Below are 25,564 nucleotides of genomic sequence, written 5' to 3'. Positions count from 1 at the left end.
CCGCCCCCCGCCCGCCCAATGGCGACCCTCGCTGCCCGACAGACGCCGTCACCCCACAGAGCGCGGCCGCCGGTTGGCTCCGGCGCCGGGCATCGTCACATGGGCAGAGATCAGCCCAGCACGGAAGGGGCGTGGCGGCCGCCGGCCCCGCCCCGCCCCGCTGTGGGTGTAGTCGGCGGCGGGAGTGCTGCATCCCGGTGCGGGGAGCGGGTGGCTGGGGCGATGCTGAACCTCATGGAGGTCGGCGGGACCCTGCTGGAGCGGGTGGCGGTCGGCAACGCCCTGTCCCTGGTGCTGGCCGCCTCCGCCTTCGTGCTGAGCCTCGGCTACCTGTTCCAGCTGGGCTACCGGCGGCACGTCGGCTCCGAGCACAAGGTAGGCACCTCAGGCGGGGAGGGGCGCGGGGCCGGACCCCAGGGAGGGGTGGGCGCCGCGGAGTGAGCGCAGGGGAGAGGGCGAGGGCCGGGGGCAGACTGGCGGCCTCCCGTCGGGGTGCGGAGAGGCGGGCGGGCGGACAAGCAGCGGTTCTCACCTGTGGAGGGGCCGTCTGGAGCGCAGGGAGCCGGGCGGTGGGATCGGGTGTGCGGGAGCGGGCTCTGGCGAGGGGCAGCGTTCCCAGCAGCCGCCCCGGGCGCGGGTGCTGAGGGGAGCGTGGCGCTGGCGTGTGCCGCGGCCCGGCCGGGTGGTACCACCTGGAGCGTGGGTCTGGGCTCGGGTCTGGCAGAGGCAGCGGCCGAGCCCGGGACTCTTTCATCAGAGCAGCGTGCGCGAAGGCTCCCACGCGTGTGTGACACCCATGGCTAAGCTGAAGTTGGTGCCTTTGGGGAACTGTTTGACAAATTGTCAGCACTTCTGTCCCTGATTGCCTGCTTTGCCATTGCAGTATCCTGGTGCCTGGCTTTCAGAGGCAGGTCAGCAAGAATCTTCATTGTATTGGTTTTATTTTAACCCCTCCTGCTTTTAAATGTGACCCGCTCTTACTCTATTTAAAAAAAAAAAAAAATCACTTGTCTGAAGTTGGCGTTTGCACAAAAAATGGAAAAAGCCTCCTCTGTGTTTAGTTTTTATGTAAAGGGACATGATTTTATTACTCTCTGAAGAAAAATCAATAATTATTTTTCTTTTTCTTCCTCAGAAATACCCACCTTTCATTTCATCAAGCATCCCTTTCTTTGGACATGCAGTCGCATTTGGGAAAAGTCCCATTGAATTTTTGGAGAATGCTTATGACAAGGTACATTTCCCCACATGATCAGCTGAGCATATGCTAAAACATTTTTGTGTATCTGTCCAGATCTGTATCTGGAGCCTGTTTAAAATCAGTTAATCCTCATTTACCACCTTGAATATGGAATGGAGGCGTGTTGCACAGCGCGCAGTGTGCACTATGAATGCACCGTAGGCTCCAGTTTCTACAGATCTTTTTATGTGCATTGTTATTAGGTAAATAGTGTTTTCTGAGCCACCTCTTGTGATTCAGATTCAAAAAATATGTCTCTGTGTTTGGATAATGCTCGTGACTGAATCACAAGTTCATCAAAAAGCTGTTTTCATGACATTATTTCTTGCCTTAGTTGGGAACTTTAAATCTCACTCTTTAACCTGTGACCAGGCTGGAATGCAGCTGACCATCTGTGCAGGCAATTTGGTATATTTTAAGGCCTCTGCAATGTTAAAAGGGCTGGTGCATAAAATTTCAGTAGGTATAGTATAAACATATGACAGCCCAAAAGAAATGGACTAAGGCAGTAGAGCCTTCATTCCAATGAAATAGGATTTCTTGATCTGTTTCACATTGTCTAAAACTTTTTAGAATCATAAACTTAAATCTTAGCTTGCTTAGGTCAGAGAAAGACAAATTTAGTATGTGAAGATCTGTTGGACATGGCCTTTAAATTTGAAAGTCTTAGTTGCTGTTAATTTCCTATGCATAATTCCAAATCCAGGATTTTTTGTTACAGTGTTTGTGGGTTACTGGAGGCTGTATGTGCTGTAATATCCCTGCTGGCTTTTGTACTGTAATTTATTTTACTTACATTTTTTAAACTAAATGGTTTTAAAATGTGCAAGGTCTTCTGTGTTTGTTACAACACTAGTAAGTATGTTGAAAACAGAATTTAAATGTGGTTTAAAATATTTCTATCTTTTTCAATCCCTAGATACTTCTTAGGAGAGGAGGTGCTTTATGGAAGCCTGTACATAAAGAGATACCAACTTAATGATTTGTAATGTTCTTATTTAAAATAAACTTGTTTGTTTGTTTGTTTTTTCTCTCTTAGTATGGACCTGTGTTCAGTTTCAGTATGCTTGGCAAGACATTCACATACTTACTGGGTAGTGATGCTGCTGCTCTACTCTTCAACAGTAAAAATGAAGATTTGAATGCAGAGGATGTATACTCTCGGTTAACCACACCAGTTTTTGGCAAGGGCGTTGCTTATGATATCCCTAATGCGGTATGTATTTTAAGTATAAGATAAGTAGAAGAGTAGCTTAATTTACATTGTGAGTAGGCAGCCCTGAGCTGTTGGCTCTGTGAGGTGGAGTTGGGTGTTTGTATGCAATTCTGGCATATTGCAGTTGGTAAATGACCTCAGGTAGATAACCAAGACTGAACATGTTTAGGTTGCTTTGTTTGTCACCTGGCCATTTGTTAGTCTCGATGCTATTTTTGTTCTTGAAACCATCTAATCCCACAATAGAGGAAAAACTAGTAGGTGAGTCTCTTTTTCCTTCTCTTACAGCCTGCCACTGACCGCAGCCTACTTTTCCCTTACAAGCAACTTTAGATTTTACCTCTGAGAGAGTTTTAAGAGTGATAATTTTTCATTTATGCCATGCCAGATCTAGATACAGGAGTATTAATTTGACAGTTTGCACCACAAAATTTGCCTTGCTCATGCACAAATCAGTCTGTGGGTGCTTGCACAACACAGGCTGCATGGCTCCGGAAGCACAGTGGCTGTGTCATGGGTCGTTGTTTCCAAGTGAAGCGTTGGCTGCTTTCTCGTTTGTGCATGCTGTCTGCCATGACAGGCTCCTAAGCTGCAGAAAGAACTTTTCTGTGGACAGACTCACTCCACTGGGACTCTGGATTCAGTGTATGCTGGCATCAGCGGCCTGTTGTACAGCAGAGTAGTCTGGTGGCAGAAACGCCATAGTGACATACTTCATGTTTGGATTTTCAGTTTGGCTTCATTTTGTTTGTATAAATGCCAGTAAGTTGACTGGTAATAGTTTCTGTGGCCATCAATACTTTTCCTCATTAGCATGCCTCTTCATTCCCTCATGCAGTGATTGTTGCTTTCTTAATTATGTGCCTATGGAGCAGTAATCACTAGTCTCTTCTGCACACCTGCATTTTGTAGTGATCCGCAAAGTATGTACGTTGTTCTTACAGGATGGTTAGGGTTCGAAAGGACCTTAAGATCATGTAGTTCCAACCCCCCTTACCCCATTCCTTTAAAATCTCGAATAAAACTGACTACCAACAACTTGCCACTTTGTAAATTAGTAAAGGAGAACGTAGTTGTCTCCTGCTTTGTCAGGAAGTGTTAATCATGGATAGATGGTGTCACAAAGTTTGGAAGGAGGATTGGTTGGTTGGGTGGTGGGGTTTTTTGCACTTGATGGACTTGCGTAGCTCCTCCCATTGCTTTGTGGATGCAGACAGCAGGACTGCAGCCTGGGTAACAAGCAGGAGATTGTTTCTTGTGTCCTGGGAGACCTCTTCCATTAGTGAGGCCATTCTAACAGCCTTGTGCCTGCTAGTTCTGACAGTCGAGGGTCTTCCTCAAAAAGCCAGGAAGAGAGTTGTGGATGCATTTTTTGAGCTGCTAGAGTGTAGAGGGTACATGACTCTCTGCAGTACATCTTTCAGTTCTTCTCTGGTATAGACTAGTTTCAGAAAAGTGCCTACGAGTGAGATGCAGACTGCAAAGTTGGCCAGATTTTCACTGTGTTGTGCTTGTTCTTTGACTTCTGACTGTCGTGGGATGCCTGCTTGAACCTGAAAGGTGCTGGTTTGTCCATAATCCTGTGAAAGTTCATCCAGTTCTTACAGCTGTTTTGCCTTCTGCTTTCACACTGCTGTTTACAGATGGTTTGAATGTCTGTCTTCATTCATGAGCTAGTTCTTTGATGGAATCTAATTTCGTCTTTCAGGATTTTTATATAACTTCCTATAAGCTCCTTGGAAATGGGCATTTCTCACAACTATGTTCTTTAGGACCTACCTCACTGGTCCACCATGTACTGCTTTTTTCTGAAATAACATCTTTTTCTAGAGTTACCCTAGTTTTTTTCCCTAGAGTGGTGTTTTTGAGGATTTTTTTAGTCAAAAGATTACTCTTTTCATATTACTCATCAAGCCTTGGGTGTCTGTGACTATGTCTACTTAATTCATACCTTTTGACACGAGGAGGACTTCGTCCTTTTTATCTTTGCAGATGCAGGTTCCTCAGAAAATCACCTGGGCTGCTTTTTTTCCACAGCTAGGAGATGCAGGGGCTTTGCTATTGACATAGACTGATTAGCTCTAGTCGTGTGTTTCTCTCTGTGAAGCTGGAGAGGTAATATGTCTGGTTTGGCCAGAACACATTCTGCTAGAGGTGAGCTGGTTTTTTGCATAGTGCTACCACCACGATTTCGTTTCAGACATGTACTGAAATGAAAGCATTTCAGTAGGGGAAGGCATTTAGAGAGCCATTTGAACTTTCTTTGGTGTTCTGCCATTGATGGGTCATCCAGAACTTTCTTCTGAGGCTCCCTTCTCTCTGCTCAAGCTGCTAAGCCTCTCTCTGTTCAGTCTGATAGTAACTTTCAGTCATGTTTTTAGAAGAATCACCCCTTACTCTTTAAAAGGAAGTTATTTATTTACCAGTAACGCTGATAATTGTTTGTTAATGTGCACAGTCTAAATATCAACTCAAGTTCATTGTCTGGCTCCTCCCTCCAAGCCTCTATGCAGATAGTTTTGTGTCAAGAGGAGCTGAAACGGCAGAGGCTGTGTTCACCGCTGTGTGCCATTCCTGTCTCTATCGAGCTGGAGATTGGCTAGCATGTTGCAAGGGAAAATGTGCTTGTTTCTCTGCTATGTGGCATGTGTACACTCTGATAGACTGCTGGAGTCCCCACTGAAGTTTCCAGGAAGTTACCTTTCTTTGTGTCTTTTGGTTTGTGAACAACTTTATAGTACATCCAGAGCCCTTGGTGGGGAGACAATTTTTTGTACATTACTCGTGGTACAGTGCAGAATTATAGGACAGATGGTCTCATTCATAATTAGGGTTTAAAAATGGGTTGAATAATTTCCCGAGTCAACATTCTGTCAATCCATTGAATGGTTCTCGTCCAATAAAGGGCTTTTTACCAGTAGGTTTGTTAGCTATGAGTCTTTACAAAGAAAAAGAGGAAGAGGTAAGAAGGACGTGAAGCTGACCATTTTCCAAGGAAGCAGTTTGCTTCCTGCTGCTTTGTCTGACTTCCTGGGCAGTGAGATCAGAGGGCCTGGTAAAGAAAAGGTGCACCTCTAGACCAGAGGTAAGGTATTAATTACTGCATGAGAGAATACAGACACTCCAGGGGAGAGAAAGCAAGGAGGCCACATCACGAGGATCACAGGCTGAATCCAGACTTTGCAAGGACTGGCCTGATTATGTTTGTGATTATGTATCTAAAGATCTAGAGTGCATTCCATATTTCAATCTTTAATGCTTCTTGTATCTTCAGGGATAAAGTTTAACAACGATACTAAAGCTATTTTTTGCTTTGGTATTGCAAAAGAGAGAATTGCAGCTCCCTTGAGCTACTGTTTCACTTGGATGTTGATAACTTCTGCTTGAAAAGCAAAGGTGGTGGAAACCAGAATATTACCTATTATTTAAATGTAAGTATCTGTTGTAGCCTGCAGTCCTAATCATAATCTCTTTTTACTTCTGTATGTTCTTACAGTACAAATGATAATAAGTTGTTAATTACATTCCGATGATGCTTGTACTGATTGCTTTTTCTGTCTTGGTTCCTCTAGGTGTTTTTGGAGCAGAAGAAGATGCTCAAAACTGGCCTAAACATTGCCCAGTTTAAACAGCATGTTTCGGTGATTGAAGAAGAAACAAAAGAGTATTTCAAAGCATGGGGAGAGAGTGGAGAAAAAAGTAAGTAAAATCAGATGCGTTTTTCCTCTGATTTTCTGGGAAGGCATTAAGGCCAACGCAGTATGTTTTTGTAAATGATTTACTGCAATAGTAAACGTTTCTTCTGATGTTCACACAATTTTACCTATGTCATTGAGTGTACCTGTTGCCTGGCTGAATCAGGCTCATTTTGCACGATACGAGTGGGCTCAGTGTAACCCCTTCTTAGTCCTGTGGAAAAGATACTGCTCTTACTTTCAAGAGTCTGTCAGAGGTCTCGGGGATCTTCTGCACTGAAAAACTGCATCCTCAAAGCTGATACGGTTAAGTTAGTGATCTCAGTGGAATTCCTCTTTCATTTCTCACCTGTCTATCCCAACGAGCCTGCTAGACATAGTGCATCACCATTGTTGGAAGCCAACAGTGGTAAAGCAGTGTCAGAAGTGTAAGTTATTTAAACATACATACTTAGAGTTAAACATATAGTACTTATATAAGATAGAATACATACATATTGTAATATAGCTAATATTTATTTTGTAAGTATATACTTGATATTATATGTAATATAGTTACTATCTATAGTTTTATAGATAATAAAATAACTTTATATTTTAAAGTATCTATTATTATATAAAAATAATTCAGTGAGCAGCAAAACTAACTGGTTTCCCATGGGTTTGAATTTCAAGGTTCAGTTCTATGATTTCTTTTAGGATTGAGCTTGTGCAGTATGGATTACTTTAGAAGGATTACTAGCTCTCCTAGAAAAATTTTGAGAAGGGAGAAAGTTGTTGCAATTGGTGATCTATCAAAAAAGTTGTTTCAAGAGAGACCTGATAGACACGCAGGAGTTCAAAATTAGATGCTTCTTCATTCTCCTAGTAAAACAATCTAAAACTATTAAAAATTATTAATCTGTGTCCAGTTACTTATTTTTCTTTTCTGCAAACTTAATAAATACATATAACATCTTGCTTGAAATGCATTTTCAGTAACACTTTTCAACTCTCTCCTCAGACCTGTTTGAAGCCTTTTCAGAACTTATCATTTTGACAGCAAGTCACTGCTTACACGGGAAAGAGATAAGAGGCTTGCTGAATGAGAAGGTGGCTCAGCTGTATGCTGACCTGGATGGGGGTTTTAGTCATGCTGCCTGGATTCTGCCAGGTTGGCTTCCTCTGCCGAGCTTCAGGTACCAGAAAGAACAGATGAAGCAACTTAAGCATTTTATCTAAACCTCTTTGTTGTTTGGATTCTCCTGTTTCCCCTCTTCCTCCCCTTCCCCCCTCCCCATTTCTTGTTTATAAGCTATTCTAGACATTGCAGTAACTCCTTATAAGCATTTTGAGCAACCTGGTCTACTGGAATGCATCCCTGCCCATGGCAGGGGGGTTGGAACTAGATGATCTTTAAGGTCCCTTCCAACCCAAATCATTCCATGATTTTACGTGTTACTTTGTATAAAGTTGCTAATAGAAGTGGTTTGAATTGCAGGCGTCGAGACCGAGCACACAGAGAAATAAAGAATATCTTCTACAACGTTATCCAGAAACGTCGAAACTCTGAGAGAAAGGAGGATGACATGCTCCAAACTCTACTTGATGCTTCATACAGGTAAGCCAAGGGTTTGAAGACTTGTCATTTATAGATGTTTTACTTTAGCTTTGAACTCTTCAGTTAGAACGATCTTAAAACCAGCTTAAACACTGTACTTGTAAATGGTTATTCAGATTTCTGAGATTTTCATCAGTGGTCACAAGGTGGCTTCCTTCCTCTTTGCTGGCTGTTGGGTAATGATTTTCTTCCAAGCTCCTACAGAGTCTCTCTCCCTCCGTTCACCTTTTTCCCTACCCCTGGATCTTTCACTGCTCCATTTAGGGTAGGCAACAAAAGAGAAGGAGGAGAAAAGTAGTATATTAGAATAAATTGTAAGTGCTTCTGTAACTGGAAACCTGATAATTGAAGCTCTAATGTAACACCCCTCAACCCAGGGACGGGCGCCCGCTGACAGACGATGAAGTTGCTGGGATGCTCATCGGGCTGCTCCTGGCCGGGCAGCACACGTCCTCCACCACCAGCGCCTGGCTTGGCTTCTTCTTAGCCAGAGACAAATCCATACAAGAGAAGTGCTATGCAGAACAAAAAGCAGTCTGTGGGGATGATCTGCCACCATTAAGTTATGACCAGGTTTGTGCGTTGCATTATTCCTGCTGTGTATTTTTGTGCTTTTAGATGCTTATTTAAAAAAACCCAAACCAATGTAAAATATAGTCACATGCTTTGTGTTAGACTCATGATCTGGCACAGTCATTCTGTGGTAACACTAGGTGCCAATGTATCTCTTCCATCTCCTCTCAAAGCAAATTTTAGCTTGCCACTGTTTTCCTTAATCAACACTGATTGATTAAAAAAAAATTACAGTTCCTATGATGTCTATTTAAGAAATGATTGTTCTGTAGAGGTGGATCTTCATATTCCCACTGAGGAAAAGGATGCAGTGTGTCTTCGTTCTTTAACTAGGCATCAGGAAACACTCATGAGACATATCAGTAAGAAACTAGTCATATTTGATTGCGCTGGTCAGAGATTTTTCCCTTCTTAATTGAATCAAATGGGGAAAAAAGAAATTATCAGGGTAGCTAATAAGTGCAAATATGAGCTGCTAACTCTTGGGTTTTTAATCTGAACTTGTTTTTAAATAATATAAAATACCATTTTGCTTGTGTTGAATAAACTTGTCTATGTACCGGTACATCATTTTCTCTGTATTTTCAGCTCAAGGATCTCAGTTTGCTGGATCGCTGTCTAAAAGAAACTTTAAGGCTTAGACCTCCTATAATGACCATAATGAGGATGGCCAGGACTCCCCAGGTGAGTGCACGCATTGGGGCGAGCTTCACTTCCCTACAACAGAGTGGGAAAAGGCCAGGTGAGGGGTGTCCCCGCTGGCAGGAGGAGAACGCGAAGGAGCAGTGTTTACTGGCAGAGGCAAAAGTTAGTGGCAGCCTGGGCTGCAACAGTGGGCCTGTAGCCAGTGCTGGCTGAAGAAAGCAACTGATACCTTGAGCTTGGTAGTTGTTACCTTCAGCTGGAATTGTGTCCAGTTTTGGACCGCCCCCCCGGCCCCCAGCAGTCAAGATACCGATGAAGGAAGCAGAGGGCCACTGAGATGGTGCAGGGTTGCAGCGCTTCTGTGAGGAGAGGCTGAGGAACAGGGTTGGTTCCTTCTGGAGAAGGGAAGGTTCTGAGGGGACCTGGTAACAGCCACCCGCAGTCTTACTCAGCAAACCCAACCCTTAAGTGTAGCTGTTGGTCTCACTTGGGCTTAGTTTGGTGCTACCATTTAAAGACGTTTTTTGTTTGCCAGGTATTTTTAATAGTTACCTTAGAAAAAATTTGACTTGCACTTAATACAAGCTAGGTAAATCCAAAAAAAATCTTGCTGTTTGTACAAATAACATAGAAAGTCAAGTAATTTTTTAAATGAATGCCTCCCTCATGGCAAATGCTTTCAATACATTTTAGGTTCATTCATTTTTTAAAAAACACTTTCTGTAGCATTGTGGCCTTGTTAAAGCAGCTGAAAGCTTCCTGCAACTACTTGAACATTGCGCCCTCTACAAGTAAAACAATAAAGTTTTAGGCTGCTTTAATTTCGAACGAGCTTAGCCAGAACCTCTTCTGAAATTCAAGCCTCATGATGCAGCACTTCTGGCAACACTTTAAAAAGAAAAATGGAGAAATTTTGTGATGTGTTGGGTCTTGTCTCTTCTCTTGCAGACTATTGCTGGATATACTATTCCCCCTGGCCATCAGGTCTGTGTATCTCCCACTGTTAACCAGAGACTCAGGGACACCTGGAGAGACGCCCTAGACTTCAAGCCTGACCGGTATCTCCGAGATAACCCAGCAGCTGGAGAGAAGTTTGCGTATGTTCCATTTGGCGCTGGTGAGTAAGAACAGGCAGTGCCTTCCTGAGGGCTGGCCCTGGAGTGGCTCACACTGGTCATCTCATACGGCACTGCCCCACGCTGCAGCCTCAGGATAGGTGTTTGTTCTTTCACACCTGCCTGGAAGTGCTGTTAAAGGAATGAAGCTGATGATAGTTTTGCATTAGTAATAGCTGTATATGTCACTCAAGAGTAGCAGTCAAAACAAATCTTTAGGTTAGCATGCATGAAATTTGACTCAAGTCTTTTCAAGTCAAGGTAAAAGCCTGGTAATATAAAGTTAGTTTAAGGCAGGTAAAAGTCTGCATTTAATCACAACTGCCAGAGCAGTCTGCAGACATCACCACAGTAGGGACAGAGTTGTTACCTTTTCCCAGTGTTGCAAAATCTTCTTTGGTGATACAGAAATTAACGCTTCAGGTGAGGACAGAACAGCACAGTCTCATTCACATTGCTAATTACTCAAGTCTGGCTTATGCAGTGATAGCTCATAAAATCACCACTTTAATGGAGTTCCATAATGGTGTACGTGCAGCATCATGTTTGGAAAGTAACAATTACTGTCTGCATAAAACTTTTAAAGGCAGCTTGTTGACAGAGGTGTTGTAACAACCAGGTGTTCTAACTGCTTTTCATGGCTTCCCTTCCAGGCCGTCATCGCTGCATCGGAGAAAACTTTGCTTATGTTCAGATTAAGACTATTTGGTCTACTTTGCTTCGCCTGTATGAATTTGATCTTGTTAATGGCTATTTTCCAACTATAAATTACACGACAATGATACATACTCCTACTAACCCCATTATCAGGTATAAAAGGAGGTCACCGTAAATTCTGGAGCTAAAGCCCTACTTATTTAAATTGTGTAAACTAACAATCAGACTTGAATGAAATTGTGACAGAATGAGTGGCAAACAAACTGCTCTTAGGGAAGCAACCATAATCTACCACATGCAAAGTCTTTGCATTTCTTGTTTGTTTGCCCACACCATTGAATGTTGCTGTGTATAATTGCTTGTTCTACAACTTTCTTGTTGTGTTTTTAAAGGAAAAGTGTCTTTTCTATTGGTGTAACACTTTTAAGGTGCATGCCAGCTCTCTGAGGTGAAGAAATACATGATTTCCATAAGTGGAACTCTTTGCTCTGGAAAAATAATTGAAGATGATGATTACTTTCCCCAGATAACAGAGGGTGAGCCTGCATACCCTACCTCTGCATCCAACTACAGGAAATCTGTTAGGAAACAGGCACCACAGTGGGATGAATGGGGTTGGTGGTGCCTTTCCTTTACTATTTGTGATTCTGATCATGCAAGCGAGGTAATGTTGCTGATCATTTAAAAGGATGTTACTGTCCAGCTGAGCAGTAGGCAGACTGCAAAATGTTCAAAGAGAAAAGTCTTTTCTGAGAATAAACAATTTAAATGTCTTAAAGCAGTTGGAAAATGCAACAAAAGGTTTTCTAAAACGTACTTTATGAAAGTAGTGATTCCTGGAAGCTTGATGTAAGTGTGAAAGTAACACTGTGATGACACAAACAACGTTTGTAAATAACACTTCTGTGTATAAAATGGTCGCAAATGAAGTGAAACAGGTGAATGCTGTCCCCCTGTGTACGGACTCACGCAGAATTGTTCAATGGCGTTTGGGTCAAGAGTGGCCATGATGAATGGTCATAAGCTCTGGCTCACAGGAACTTTGAATTAAATCTAAAAACAAACCTCTTGTGAAGTTTTCTGTGCTCAGGTCTGTCAATTCTGAAAAGCTTCTGTAAGTAAATTTGTAATAAACTAACTTTCTGTCTTTTAAGTATGAGGTCAGTCATGCAGAGAGCTTCCCCCTATCATCAGTTCTCCCTGCAGCAAAAGCTTTGCCTAGTCTTTCCTCTTCTAAGCTCAGGTGTAACTGTTACAAAACCCTGTGTTTGTACCCATCGCAGCAACTGGGGGAGGATCTTCCCTTCCTCTCCTGTCAGGTGTGACCAGGTCTTCAGAAACCAGGGCTTGGAGCTGTTTGGAATCTGTAAAAAGTAAAGCTGCGGGAGGAGCGCAGGTAGGAGCAACCTTTGTAGTGGGGGCAAGGGAGTGGTTCTTGAACACGGTTAGAAGCATGAAGTTGTCTTTATTTCAGTACTTTGACAAAATACCCATAAAATTCAAAACTTCTACCATTACAAAAATAGGTCTCTACAAGTGATATTCTGTCTGCGCTGCCAGTAGCAAATATTACGAGAATCATGTAACTTCAGTAGCCTTGCCAGAAAAAGTGCAAGTAAACTTCGCTGAATGTAGCTCCATTTCATTAATACGTTTCATCTTTGCACCCTTTTGATAAATACACACTTCATAAGTTAATCATTTAAATTAGCATTCCACAAATATACATGTAATTTAAGGGGGGAGAAGGGGCTGGGTTGTTTCGGGGTGGTTTTTTGTTTGGTTTTGGGGTGGTTTTTTTGCATGAACACAAAGTGCCTATATACATAAATCCCAGTCTGCAGGGTGTGCCAGGATGGACCTGTAATACAATCGTACAGCTGTGTTCATCTTGGTCCCACAATATACACACGATAAAAAGCACAGAAAAAGCACGGATTTATGGAAGGCAATCCATGAACATCCTCACTGCCAGTGCCAGAGCTGGTGGAAGGGGGTATTATCTTCTCATACCCATATGCAGCTGAGTGTAGGAAGTCGAACCTGTAAGATGGAGAGAGATTTTCATCAAGGTTACCTGGAATAAGTACACAAGGATTCACCAATGACATGGTCCTCAGCTGAACAAGCATAAAAGATGTTACATGGGAAATCTTTTAAGAACAAAACTTCTTCAAATGATGGATTTTATGCTGAATTAAGACTTTTAAGACAGTAACCACAAAAATCAAGTTCGATAAATAATGCCCTATTGACCTGACAATTTTCTTGCTGCGTTCCTTTGGCAGCACAAAAATTACCATCATCTGAGGGACAAAAAAGCTGCAACTTCTGTAACCCAAGTGGTAGGGGAAATTCCCCCTGTACTCACACATCCCAAGCTTTTGGGTACATTTTGGTACAGGCTGCCCAGAGAGGCTGTGGCTGCCCCATCCCTGGCAATGTCTAAGACCAGGTTGGACGGGCTTTGAGCAACCTGGTCTAGTGGAAGGTGTCCCTGCCCCTGAACTTCAAGGTCCCTTCCAACCCAAGCCATTCTGTGATTTTTCTCCATCTAGCTTAAAGTCTTAACAAGATGCCCACTGAATGCTTGCTGCACATTTATTAGAGATCAGGGAAAGTGGAAGTGTTACTGATAAACTCAAAACACATGTATGTCTCCCGTCAAAGAATCTTACCATTTTCTTTTTAATGAGCTTTTTGCCTCAGAGCTTTTTTAATGAGCTCAAAATAGCCTCTTGTTTAAGGCTGAAAATGCCTAAAATCAAAGGAGTTTGTTCTGTATCTCAGAGAACCAAGATACCCTTTCAAACTGGAACCATGCCTGCACTACTCAGGAGTCCCAGGAAGGACTGCCTGAGCCCTCACCTGACTGCACGCTGCCCAGTCGCCTTTGCAGGGCCTCCAGCCGGTGGATGTAATCTGTTAAAGCTCTCTCAGGATCATAGTTCTGCAGCTGAGAACAGGCAAACGAGGCTGGGTTGAAGTCGGTGTGTACACTGGGGAACCTGGGGACAGAACAACACCCATATGTCCAAAAAAGCACAGCTTCAAATAAGACATATCAGCAGACGCAGCAAACTATGGTACGCAGGGACACTGTACCAACCATTCACTCACCCACACGGTGGCCAGCATGTCAGAACCATGTAATCTGCCACTTACTGCCCAAGCCACCATACTGCCTCCCACAGAGAAACCACTTTTCCCAGTGGCCTTTCATTTCTACTGCACCTGGTTTGTTGCTGCTTTTCTTTGGGACAATGACCAGAAAATTCCTACTGAGACTGCAGCAGAAGCTGTGGTAGATTCAAGTTTGCTTTTCTATTAAAAACCTTGTGTGAACAAAGACACGGCCGCCTTTACAGGATTCTGTCTCCATTACTTTCTACAACTTTCAGTAAAAGTTGAACATTTTTTCTGCATCAACTCTTACAGTTGCCACAAACTAAAGAATGTTGAGGTGGTTTATCTAGAAATGAAACCCCCAAATGGCTAGAATCTACCACCAGCTCCAAGAACATGCCGTGAATCAGGCACAGCAGCAGTCTGTAAGCTTTGGCCTTGATCACGGTGATGAGTAAAAGCACAGCAAAGGCCAGAGACGTAATTTGTTATGTATCCTTACAAAACAAGTCAAAAAAATCTTAACAGCATCGAGGATTACAAACCTTAGCAGTAGGTACCGATGCACTGATTTAGTTAAACAGTGTTCTGACAGAGAATAATCATCTAAAATAAAACATGTTGAAAGTTTACAGGAGATCTAGGACACTCCATGTCTGACCTGGATCTATAGGAATGCCTTTGCTCTCCATAAAGGTCCATGCCACCAGAGAATGAGTCAGGCCGCAGTTCATTACCTAGAAGTAGAAAAAACAATGCCTTGACAACTAAACAAAGTGACACCTTTTGCACTTCATAGGGAATCTCAAACATGAGTTTTCCATTTGCACATCACAAAAAAGGTATTTAACAAACGTAAACCACTTTCAGAATGTCAGGCAAAACCAGAGGTGAAATCTTGGCCTCACTGATATTATTGAGAAAATTCCCACAGACTGAGCAGGAAAGGGTTTTAGTGCAGACCCACATAGCCAGGAATTAATAAAAAAGCTTCTGATTCTCCCCTTAGGCTCCTACCTAGAGTTCCCAAACTTTAAGCTATAACAAAAGAATGACAGGTTTTTGTTCTTGAGGGAAAGCCAAGGGAGGGCTGGTCAATGGGCTCTGGTGCCACTGTCCATCCCTGTCCTCGGCATCTCCTTTTAGATCTGGAGATGCAGATCTCTTATCAGGAACCAAAAGATGTAGCTAACACTCCATAGGGAAAGGTGCCATATTTTTTTAAATCCCACCCACAGTGGAGCAAAACAAGACTGAAGAGAAAGGAAACAGATTTGTGCCTGCACTGAACATGGGAACTCTCAGAAACCTGAGAAATAGGTTAATCCAAGCCATTACAACAAAAGGAAGGGGGAACAGCACCCCATTCGTTCCACATGAGGAAAACAAAAATTAAAACCTATCCCCATTAAGCAGTGGTGTGACTTGTGGGACCATTTATCAGCCATTACTGGACTATGACTTACCTGTGTTCTGGCTAAAGACATCCCTATTGACACTTAGTACACCAGAACCTGTAACTCTGTGCCATCGATGAACCAGGAACTTCATTCTGCATTTCAAATAAAGAAAATAAAATACTTCAGGATAAATGAAATACTCCACTGCTTGTATTCTAGAAGGCAAAAGAATTTCTTGAACACCAAGCAAAATTAATGGATGGGCATGTAAAACCTGAAGTAGAAAACATCCTTATAAGCACCCCTAAGAAAAACATCTTCTGTCCAAATCTGCTTTCAGCTTTACCTCTGCAATTCCAGAGGGAAGCAGAGGTGCTGCATGAGTCCCAGTGGATAGCAAAGGGCTGGAGCACCTAAGCAACAGGGCATCAGCATCTCAAAATCATACTAAATACACTTTTTGCCCTGTTGCATCCCCAAAATTGTAACTGCTGACAGCTATGAGTAAAAACCTCACTTAAACAGGTACATGAATAGTTCCTTGAATTTACACTACACACAAGGCTCTGATCAGTAGCAAGCACAAGTGCTTGGGGATTCAAACTGTTGTGCATAAGGGTTGCTAGCAACATGGCAGTACTACGCAGTAATAACCTTCACTTGCTCTTCCTCATCTATTCCTGTTCATCCTCAGCCTGAGACATAGTCTTGTGAACTCGAAGAACCACCTAGATGGATAAAATTAGTTCATAAATCTGTATTATACTTCTGTGCAAGAATTTAACCTTTAAAGGAAATTAAGTTGCAGAAAACACCTTTTTAAATAAATGCATACCCTAGAATTGCTTTTTTCCCCCCTAATGTTATGACTTTATCCAATTTTAATCTATTTTTGAGTATCAAATACAGAGCCCTTTTCAACTACAATCAGGTTGCTTATTCCTATTACAGATTTTACCTATGCTCTGCTCAACTTGTCACCCTACACAGCATCTACTATATTCATGACTACCAAAAATGTGTAATTTATACAGGATGGAACATGACAAGTTCTAGATTTAACTAGAGAGCTAGAACAGGATATATTATACTCCACAGTGATACCGGTTTGAAATCTAGCTTCCTCCAGCTCACCTTGAAATTGCGATGGACACTCTGACTGCAGAGCGAAATCTTGTAAACCCCTTCGAATGGTGTGTGATGATTTCGAGGTCTGTGTAGGAAGGCTGCCCGCCCATCCGTGCGATAAGGGCGAGCGTGGCTTCTTCACACTCCTGGAATCCACCTAGTAAAAGCAGCAGGTACTTCTTCTGGTAGATGAGAGCTTTCCGAAAGCTCTCTGCTCGCAGGTATTTGCCATAAATTCTCTACAACAAGAAGGAAAAAGGCCCTGTAAGCCCCAAGAATGGTTACAGTTCTAAGACTTTTGACATTGTTAGTCCTAAGGCATTTCTGTGATTATTCATTTCTCTCTGTCATGGAAAAGACTGTACTACTGCTCGCACTTGTTGAGTATAGCTTCATAATTTGAGGATCACCTGAGCAGCAAGAAATAGAACACACACTAAAAGAGAACAACATAGGTGTTGGCAGATCATTCTTGGGGAGAAAAACTAAGAGCCAGGTATTTGAGGATGAAAATTTCAACACTGAATTAGTATCTGTTTACTTAGAATAAGCAGAGTGAACACAACGAAAAATAGGCCCAAATCAAAATGAAAAAAACGCAGCTGTAGTTAGTACGTGGGCAGCAAAGTCTTCCTACCCTTAAAACAGCGTTTTCAGAATCTGATCCCAGCTCTCTCAGGAAAGCTTCGCTCCTGAGCTCTGCTCTCAGCCTGGAGAGCTCTGCGTCGGCTTGTTTCAAAGACTTCTGCAGTGACAGCTTCTCTCTGTTCCAGGTTTCCTTCTCGGAGGCAACAAGAGTATCAATATTAACTCCAACATCTGATGAGTGCCTGGAAGACTGAAGACAAAAGAAACTGAATTTGAACCACACAGTTCAGAAAAGTTTCAGCAGTGTCATTCTAGTCACTGCTTTGGTGGAGAGCTTATAAAATTAATGAGAAAAACTACCCACTCTTTGGATCTGACGCCACCCTTGCATCCTAACACCTCAGAAGCAGTGACTTTAGAGCCCGACCAATGTCCTAGAAAAACAGAGCTGCTCCTAAAAAAGTCCCCCTCATTGGATCATACTAGCCTCATGACCTTGAAGCTGTCTGGATCTACTTCCCACTCACCATGGTGATGAGATACGGATCAAAAAGAGCCGCACACGGAATTTAAAAGAAGAGAGCAGTTAACAAGAAACTGGGTAAAATCACAAAGTTTACAGTAAACAGAGGGAGTCGAGATGCACTGACCACAGGACAAGAACAACTCATGCCCATTTACTCTGCAGAGGGAAGCCAAGACAGACAGCTTGATCACTCCCACTTGGGTGATTAGAATAATAAATAATGCTTTTATGCCTGTATATACACCATTATATCAGCACCACTACAGACATACATAGTCTCCAGAAAGTTGTCTGTGCTGGTATCTTCTCAGTTCTTCCTCCAGTTTCATAACAGCATTCCTCAGATTATTCTTTTCCTCGCTCAGCCTGCTGACAAAGCCTGTCAGCTCAGCATTCTGTCTCAGCAGCCTCTCAGTCAGCGAGCTGGATGGTGTCCCTGGGGGCAGCACTAGCTTCAGCTTAGAAGGAAAAAAGAAAACCAAACAACTTGTATTAGATTCAAGTTGCAACTTGAAAATAACTGGCTTACAGTGAAAAACTTCCATAGATAATGACCATAACTTCTTAATAACTTATATACAGAAAACAGGTGTACGTGTAACCTACAATGTGACTTTCTCTTCTGTGCTTACCCTGTATATCACACCAGAGTGTTTTCACGCAAGCTCAATTGTACCAACTATAACAACTTGCAAAGCTTTTCTACAGTGTTTAAGATTTATCTAACTTAGAAGAAAAGCCTCAAAGCTTTTTTCAAGTCACGTTGAAAACACTTACTTAAAATGAAGGTAAGGACCTAGCCAAGCAGTCAAAATTACATATTGCTGAACTCTTTGTCACAGATCACCTCATTTCACCTTTTACATAGGTGCACACTACTCAATCTGCGACTGCCTTTCCTTTAGTAAATAAAAGGCAGTCAAGTAAATGTGTTGTATCAACACAATACAGTAAATATTACATGTTGGTTCTAATATTGAGAAGCATTGAGCAAAGTTTCCTCAGTTACAGAAATATTGCTGAAAGTATTTTTTATTAAAGAAAAATCCATGATATTCAAAAGTTATAATTAAACTGGAGAAGTTTCAATTTGAAAGTTGAAAATTCACTTTTAAGGTAATTAAAATTGAAAAAAACAAAAGGAAAGAGGTTTTTACACTTCATCAACTCCAAATCACACCACTTACTGCAGCAGATTTTGCTCTATAAAGTACAGACTTAATAACTCCTTGCTGGTTTCCCCTCACATCACCCAAACTCTCCCACCAGTTAGAACATTGCACTCTCACCTCTTCCAGATAAGACAATCCAGGCAGTTTTTGCAGCTCGGAAATAACTTCTTCAATAGCGTTTTGTATTGCAATGAAGTCTTGATCATCTGCTGTTTCAAACTGCAATCTGAATGAAAAGCGACAGTTTCAGCAGCAGGTACAGTCTGACACCCCGACACAGCCTGATGGGACTTCACACGCACCGGGACTTTATCAAGTCACTTCAGCATCGTGACTGGGGACAAGGCAACATTTCCAAGACTGCTCTACGTGAAACTGGCTCCATTTTTATAAAGAATTTGCACAGAACAGTTTCCACTAATTTGGAGAAAAGAATGTTTTCTACATGAAGCACATTTCAAAATATGGTTCCTCTTCCCACCAGTTTGCAGAATCTATGTGAGCAAACCTTAGGGTGTTTTCAAGATACAAAACATTTTGCTTTACCCAACTGTTTTGGAATGAATATTTAATATTACATCACCATTGCAGCAAAATACAGATGTAAACCTCCAATGGACCTGGTACCATGCTATTTTTTTTCCTTAATGAGATAGTAACCTGAGACAATAAGAATCAAGATCAGCTTCACTTGACCACGAAATACTATTTTCTTTTCCTGGTGGAAGCAAGGATGATGATCCATAGCAGTAATCCCTACATTTGTCCCCTTATACAGTGAATTATTTCATTACTAAATTGTTTTAAAATGATCTACCTACATAACACTCAAATAAACCTTATCACTTTTCAGAGAAAAAAAGAGACAGTTTTGCTGTAACTTATAAAGGACCGCACTAACCATGTAAGATTTAGAGCAGCATTTGATACTCTGTCATCGTATCTTACATCAGTGTAGTAACTAGAACAACCTCAAAATCAGTTAAAACTTAATTTATTAGCTTGCTGGTTGCTATTAACAAAACCAAGTAGCTGAAGACTGGTCTAACCTGCTAGCAGCTTTCTGAGCCAACTGCTTCAGCTTTGGAAATGCATTCTGCAGCTTTTGCCTGACATTTTGCAGTACTTCAGTAGCAGCAGAGAGCTCTCCTCCTCCCGTCAGTGTGGGGTAGGTCGATTCATTGGTCTCAGCTCCTTCCATTTTTTGCTGGAGAACCCATTTTCTTGTTCTGTCATTAGGCGTATCCCAGGTAGTCTGGAGATAAATATGTATTTATATACATACAGAATGCATGTGGTCCAGCACTTTAAAATGGAAATGTTTGATTCTGAAACACACTCAGAAATTGAAGAACAAACAGTTCTGACACAGAAAGGAGTTTAGTGTGACTACACTACAGCTGTAGCATACCACTGAACTATTATTTGTGAATGGTATAGTGTCATGCGTCTCTTGACTAAGATCTAGCAATCATACAGCTACAATGTGAATCCATCCAACAAAACTTGGCCAGCAGGAAGCCACCAAGCTTTTTTGTTTCTTCCACCAGCAGCTTCATTACCAATTGTGCATGGCATTTGGGCCACTGTGCCCATGTGTTTTGGTGACCAGTTCACACCCAGAGGAACAGGCCTGGAAAAGCCCACTATGGTCATGGAGGTCAGTCCACAGTCACAGGCAACCATACCACTGATGCTTCCACAAGTGAAGAACTGAACATGTGCTCCTCACCCTCCCAAGGAAACCTGAGCCTACTGCTGTGCCTTTGGGCATCAGACCACGGTGTGGTACCAGTGGAAAAAAGCGGGGTGTTGCTAATGTCACAGGAAGCAACAGAAGATTCATTATTTGAAACTCTGGGCAGATTCTGGAAAGCAGATCATACTGTGTGCTGCCGAGGAGGGGAAAAACCCAACAGCCACTGCCAACCTGATCCAAGAGAAGGCTCCTCATTGACTGCAGTGCTGGCAGCTACCTCCGATCAGAAGAGCGAGGAGCACAAACTGAGTGTGACAAGAAGGCTGATGTTATCACAGGTATCAATATACTCAACAGCCTGTCTCTAGCTGTGGGTACTTCCCAATGCTTCAGAAGATTTAAGCCAGTAGCCAAATTAGATGAAGAGAAAAATTTCCTTCCTGGCTCCAGAGACAGACAGCTGCCAAAAAGCATGGAATAATGGCAAACGCATGGTCAGCAAAAAGGCAACTCTCCTGTCTACCCTCTCCAGGACTATCTACACACCACATACCCATACCAAACACCACCTACCTCTTATAGGGAAGTTTCTGAAGAGTTTTAAAAGGAATTTAAAAAGAATTTGAAAACTTCTCAAACCTTTTATGAGAGAGAAAAATTTACAGGCAACAGTGGGTTCAACTTTCATTCATCTAAAAATTAGGCTAAGTTTTTTTTTTTTTACCTTGATTTCTTCTTTCTGTTTGCTAATACATACATATTCATGTATACACTTGTTTGATTACTTACTCTTCTACTTATTGAAGTTCTTGGAAGACCATTTTTAAATGTTTCAAAGACCACTTGTGGTTTATGAACTAAAGATTAAGAGAACTGACCTGGAGCACTCCTGAGCAGTAACAGCTCATTCCTGCAACTGGGTGCAGAGAATATTTTTCTCCTATACTGAGACATAAAGTGTGTGTATACATTGAGGTGCCTTTCTCCTGCTCACTCTCCTCCTTACATACCTTTGTAACTTCACTCTCAGAGGATGTGTGTGAACAGTTTTAGGTGGAAAAACTGGAATGCTTTCCCTTTCTCTGGTGCCTGTATTTTGTAATCTGCAGGCTATTTTATAGATTGAGTAAAGGCACAGTGACACACAATCCTAATTGATCAAAAGAGTTAAAAAGCTAAATTGCACAGTTCAGTATTACACATTGCTCTCAGTCCTACTGTACCTCATTTGTATTGTGGCTTCGTGTCCTTTCAGCTTCCTTCCTTCCTTCATTTTCCTGCTCTTTTTTCTGTAGTTCTTGGATTATTTCCTGCAACTTCTTTGTTTCATTCCCTAATTTAAGAACTTCTTGCTTCTTTTCTCCAAGCTGCCACTGAAGGTCTTCTACTTTGGACTCCAGTTCATGGAGCTTCTTCTGTGCTATTACGTTAGCATCTTGTTCTGCTTGTAATGCTTTCCTCTGGATCTGCCTTTCTTTTTCCATTTGCTGTCTCACTTGCACAGATTCCAGTTTATACTTCTCCATCTCACTTACTAACTCCACTACACGGTCATGCTTTTCATCCATTTGTTTCTGCAGCTCTTTAAGTAATTCCTCAGACGGATTAGGTATTCCAGCTTGCCCCTTATCTTCAGCACTTTGAAGCTGAGCACACAGTTCCTTTTCCCTTTCTAGGGCACTGCTTATTTCGAGAGCTCGAACCTTCTCTGACTCAAGAAGCACCTGCAACTCTGAATTACGGCCCCGCTCACGTGACAGCTGGGCAGCACTGAGCACTTCTTGGGATTCAATTTTCTGCTGCAGATCAGTTGACAGCTGCTTCTCTTGCTCCAAAAGTTTAGTTAACTCTAAGTTCTTCTGTTTTTGATCTTCAAGTGAAAATTTTAAATCCTTCCGTAAGAAAACAGAAGAAAAGAACTGATTAAAGCCATTTGTGTATACTTTCTGTGTTACCTTCTGCGAATTGCAAATATGCTACCTCTACACATTGCTTGTAACAGGTTTTGCTAGTCACAATTAATGTGACAGTACTCTGAATGCTGCAGTTACATCTAATATTGAAATATATTACAGGTGTCTTTATTCTAAACCCAGATCATCTCATAAAAGATTTCTAACATATACTTTTAAATGAGATACAAAAAGCTGCAGCTCTGAAGTTGAAGGTAACTGATTTACTTTCTAAAACTGTGAAAGTGAATTTTGGAAGTTAAGATTTCAAGATGTAAGTAAATCAGTGCTGTTAAAGTGATTGTTTTTTTGTCTTAATACTTGCACAAGGATACATGCTCTCACCCTCACTGTATCGGATGCTGCAGAGGGACCAAGGAAGCTACTGGTGCATTTTCTCCTAAAGTAAACTCCTTAGTTTGGTTTTCATGAGGAGAAACATCTGACTTTTAAAATGGAAACAAACACTGTATCTCCTTAAATAATACTCTTAAATTCTATATTTTATGAGTTAGGTTGTGGTGGGGGATAGGTGTAGCCACATTAGCAGTGCCCTGTCCCCTTGCATATACAAAGCAGAATATTTTCATCTTGGCCCTAAACTGGCAGTTGTGAAATTCCTATTGATTGAAATGGAATTTGCATCAGGCTTTTTTCTTTCTTTGCCACACAGCTTCTATATACCTTTCTCCAGCTTTAGGTGATATAATACTGCTGTTGAAGACAGAACACATGTTGGACAGAAATGTAAACTGAGATGAAGGGTTAACCAAAAGAGTAACTGTGTGCTCTTTCATCCGGGCCATTTAGGATTATGGAATACCTCAAGCTCTTCTCTTCCTCTTTCCTCACTGCGTTCCATTTTAGCTTTTTCCTTTTCCAAAGCCCACTGTAGCTCTCTTGATTTTTTCTGTTCGCTGGCCATTGTATCCTTGAGAATATCTAGCTCAGCTGCCTTTTCTTTAACTTCAGTCCTGAAAGAGAAATGGACAACCTCTGGATTAGACAATAGCTCTAATCCTCATCACAGTAACATTAGTTACTTGATATTTCTTCCATCTTGTGCACTGAAAACACTGCTTGTGTAGTAGAGTAATAGCAAAAAGCTAATATAGAAAAACAAGCCTAACTAAAAAATAAAAATGGAGTTTCATAACTCAAAAAATGACAGCAAGTGTGTCCATACGATCAGTACTCCATACTGATAACTCTGTAGCTGCCATTTAATATTAATTGGTGGCTTGAAGGCAGCTAGTGTTAACTTACTCCACTCACTGGCCAAAATATGTACAAATGCAGGGGAAATACATCCTGCTGCCATGTCTCTCAAATTAAAAAAAGAAAATTATGCTCTGAATTTTCTTTTTTTTCCAAATAAATTTTGCATCAAGTTGTAAAGGAATCTAGCTGCTTATGGAATGTAAAGGTTGTCAGGTAATCTGTAAAGTGATACCAATTTAAACTCTGTCTTGATTTGTTATCTCTGAGGTGAACATTAAGATACATGGGCACATCCATCTGGTAAAGGCATAAATAATAATGGCTTTCCTGAGTGCCAAATATCTAGCCTGTCACCTCTGCTTTTGACCATGCCAAAGCAACACTGAGAAGATACAAAATTTCATACGGAAGTACTTGCAAAGTCACCTTAACTCTGCAATATTTTTCTCTATGTTCACTTTTAGAAGCAGAAAAACTTTTAATAAAAATGGTATACTTATTAGCTTGTATACAGTAGTCTAATGTGTCAAAATTTGATATTAAATCATTAAATCAAACTGTGACATTTTTTGACAAATGGAACAGAAGTCTATTCTTTGTCAGATCTGTTTTGCAGAAAAACTGAGAAGTTTTTTACATTTATTTTATGTACATGTAATTTACATTACATGACATCAACTTCCTTAATAAAGTCAGTATTATGATTTCAGACAACATAGAAAAAGATCATCTTCACTGTCAACACAAAGTTTGGCGCTGAAATCCGAACCTGATGGTTTCTAGGTCCTTGAAGTGCTTGTGCTGTGCTTTAAGGGTTGCCTCAAGTTCTAGTTTGGCTTGTGCGAGTTCATTCTTCAGCTCAGCACCCATCATTCTCTCTGAATTCAGCTGTTCCTGTAGCTCAGCTGCTCTGTCCTTCATACTCCGGAGCTCCACTTGCATCTCCAGTATCTGTGACTGCTTCTGCTGCATATTATACTCCAGCATTTCTAATGAGAGTACCATTAATATGGAAATTACTTAGTAAGCAAACAACACTATTTGGGTAATTAGCACAGAGAATGATCACAAGGCCATCACTGAGAGTGGTATTTAAAAATGATACATTTTTTCAATAGTGGAGTGCAAGCAAAACCATTCCCTTTATACTGGAATAACTTTTGTATTTTCCGAGAAATCACTTCAATTCTTTAACTTCTCTAAAAGGCTATGTGCACAACCGTATCAGTATGTATCGGTCAGAGTATGATAAACATAGCAGAAGTTAGATGTGTATCTATATTTGTGACCAAATTTTTGTGACAAAACACTGCTAATGAGCATTTACTTTATTTTGAAGTACACCCATTCACTGAACTTTTTGTTTTTTCATTCTAATTGCTTCTTGGTTTGCTCATTATGACTGACTATCCAACTTACAGAATTTCAAAGCTGTTGAACCTAAACACTGAAGCGCATACATGAAAAATAACCTTAAAATACAAGCTCAATTTTTATAGCAATTGAAATAACTTTGTATCACTTTCAATTTGATACAAGTCGTAAGAACACAGACTATGTCTTAATTTTTGCAAAATCAGTCCAATAAGAATGAAAAAGATGAAAAGTATGCATACTCAGAAAGAGTATCAAAATCAGAGAGCAAAGTAAGTCAGTAAATTTTCACCTACAATGTTATGAGCACTGCCATGAAAGCATTTGGAAATACATATATTACCACAGAAGTCACCTTGGTTTTTTGAATCCATTTCTTGTTCTCTCTTTGGATTATTTTTCTTACTGTTCATCTGAGCATGTAAAACTTGAATCTCCATGAGCAAGCTTCTTCTGTCTGCACTCTGAAGACAGTCCATTGCTGCTCTCTGGTTAGTAGCCTATTAGGATTAGAAATGTTTGAAAGTAAAGTGCCAGATTTTATTAGAATATCTACCGTGTGGCTTTTACATTTACTTAGATATACTCAAAACATTTGCAATTAAGTCATAATTAAGCCAATATTATAATACTGGGA

The 25,564-nt window shown here is 41.3% G+C and overlaps 2 protein-coding genes across 11 annotated transcripts in view; one reads left to right on the top strand and one right to left on the bottom strand.

The window, feature by feature from the left end:
- The first annotated feature begins 110 nt into the window (after nt 1-110).
- Nucleotides 111-11,894, top strand: LOC115612977 (lanosterol 14-alpha demethylase). Its single transcript, XM_030497971.1, has 10 exons — nt 111-375; nt 1,136-1,234; nt 2,280-2,456; nt 6,029-6,155; nt 7,155-7,329; nt 7,632-7,751; nt 8,129-8,324; nt 8,913-9,008; nt 9,918-10,086; nt 10,738-11,894. Exons 1-10 carry the CDS (start codon nt 223-225, stop codon nt 10,914-10,916), a joined length of 1,491 nt encoding a protein of 496 aa, XP_030353831.1. The 5' UTR covers nt 111-222; the 3' UTR covers nt 10,917-11,894.
- Nucleotides 11,895-12,186: 292 nt separating this feature from the next.
- The window catches only part of AKAP9 (A-kinase anchoring protein 9), a 113,519-nt gene continuing 100,141 nt past the window's right edge, over nt 12,187-25,564 (bottom strand). For 7 of the 10 annotated variants that reach the window (XM_030497162.1, XM_030497253.1, XM_030497679.1 and 4 more), the window contains 13 exons: nt 25,283-25,427; nt 24,323-24,542; nt 23,156-23,306; nt 21,604-22,272; nt 19,731-19,936; nt 18,799-18,907; nt 17,782-17,967; nt 17,033-17,233; nt 16,402-16,634; nt 15,334-15,419; nt 14,491-14,604; nt 13,610-13,756; nt 12,187-12,784 (listed from right to left, as the gene is read on the bottom strand). In XM_030497162.1, coding sequence (XP_030353022.1) covers nt 12,741-12,784; nt 13,610-13,756; nt 14,491-14,604; nt 15,334-15,419; nt 16,402-16,634; nt 17,033-17,233; nt 17,782-17,967; nt 18,799-18,907; nt 19,731-19,936; nt 21,604-22,272; nt 23,156-23,306; nt 24,323-24,542; nt 25,283-25,427 — 2,511 coding nt within the window. In that variant the 3' untranslated portion in view covers nt 12,187-12,740. The remainder of the gene's footprint in view (nt 12,785-13,609; nt 13,757-14,490; nt 14,605-15,333; nt 15,420-16,401; nt 16,635-17,032; nt 17,234-17,781; nt 17,968-18,798; nt 18,908-19,730; nt 19,937-21,603; nt 22,273-23,155; nt 23,307-24,322; nt 24,543-25,282; nt 25,428-25,564) is intronic. The other 3 variants (XM_030497421.2, XM_030497596.1, XM_032920285.1) reach the window with 3 other exon arrangements.

The sequence above is a fragment of the Strigops habroptila genome, chromosome 1 (assembly GCF_004027225.2).
Source record: "Strigops habroptila isolate Jane chromosome 1, bStrHab1.2.pri, whole genome shotgun sequence".
Classification (NCBI taxonomy): Eukaryota; Metazoa; Chordata; class Aves; order Psittaciformes; family Psittacidae; genus Strigops; species Strigops habroptila.
Note: the sequence above shows the minus strand (reverse complement) of the source record. Positions and strands in the feature narration are given on the sequence as shown.

Bases quoted from the DNA above. Each gene is read 5' to 3' on its own strand.
- LOC115612977 (XM_030497971.1), top strand. From the start codon at position 223: ATGCTGAACCTCATGGAGGTCGGCGGGACCCTGCTGGAGCGGGTGGCG. The intron at 7,330-7,631 runs GTACCAGAAAGA...TTTGAATTGCAG, and splicing joins CTTCCTCTGCCGAGCTTCAG to GCGTCGAGACCGAGCACACA. The intron at 8,325-8,912 runs GTTTGTGCGTTG...CTGTATTTTCAG, and splicing joins CACCATTAAGTTATGACCAG to CTCAAGGATCTCAGTTTGCT.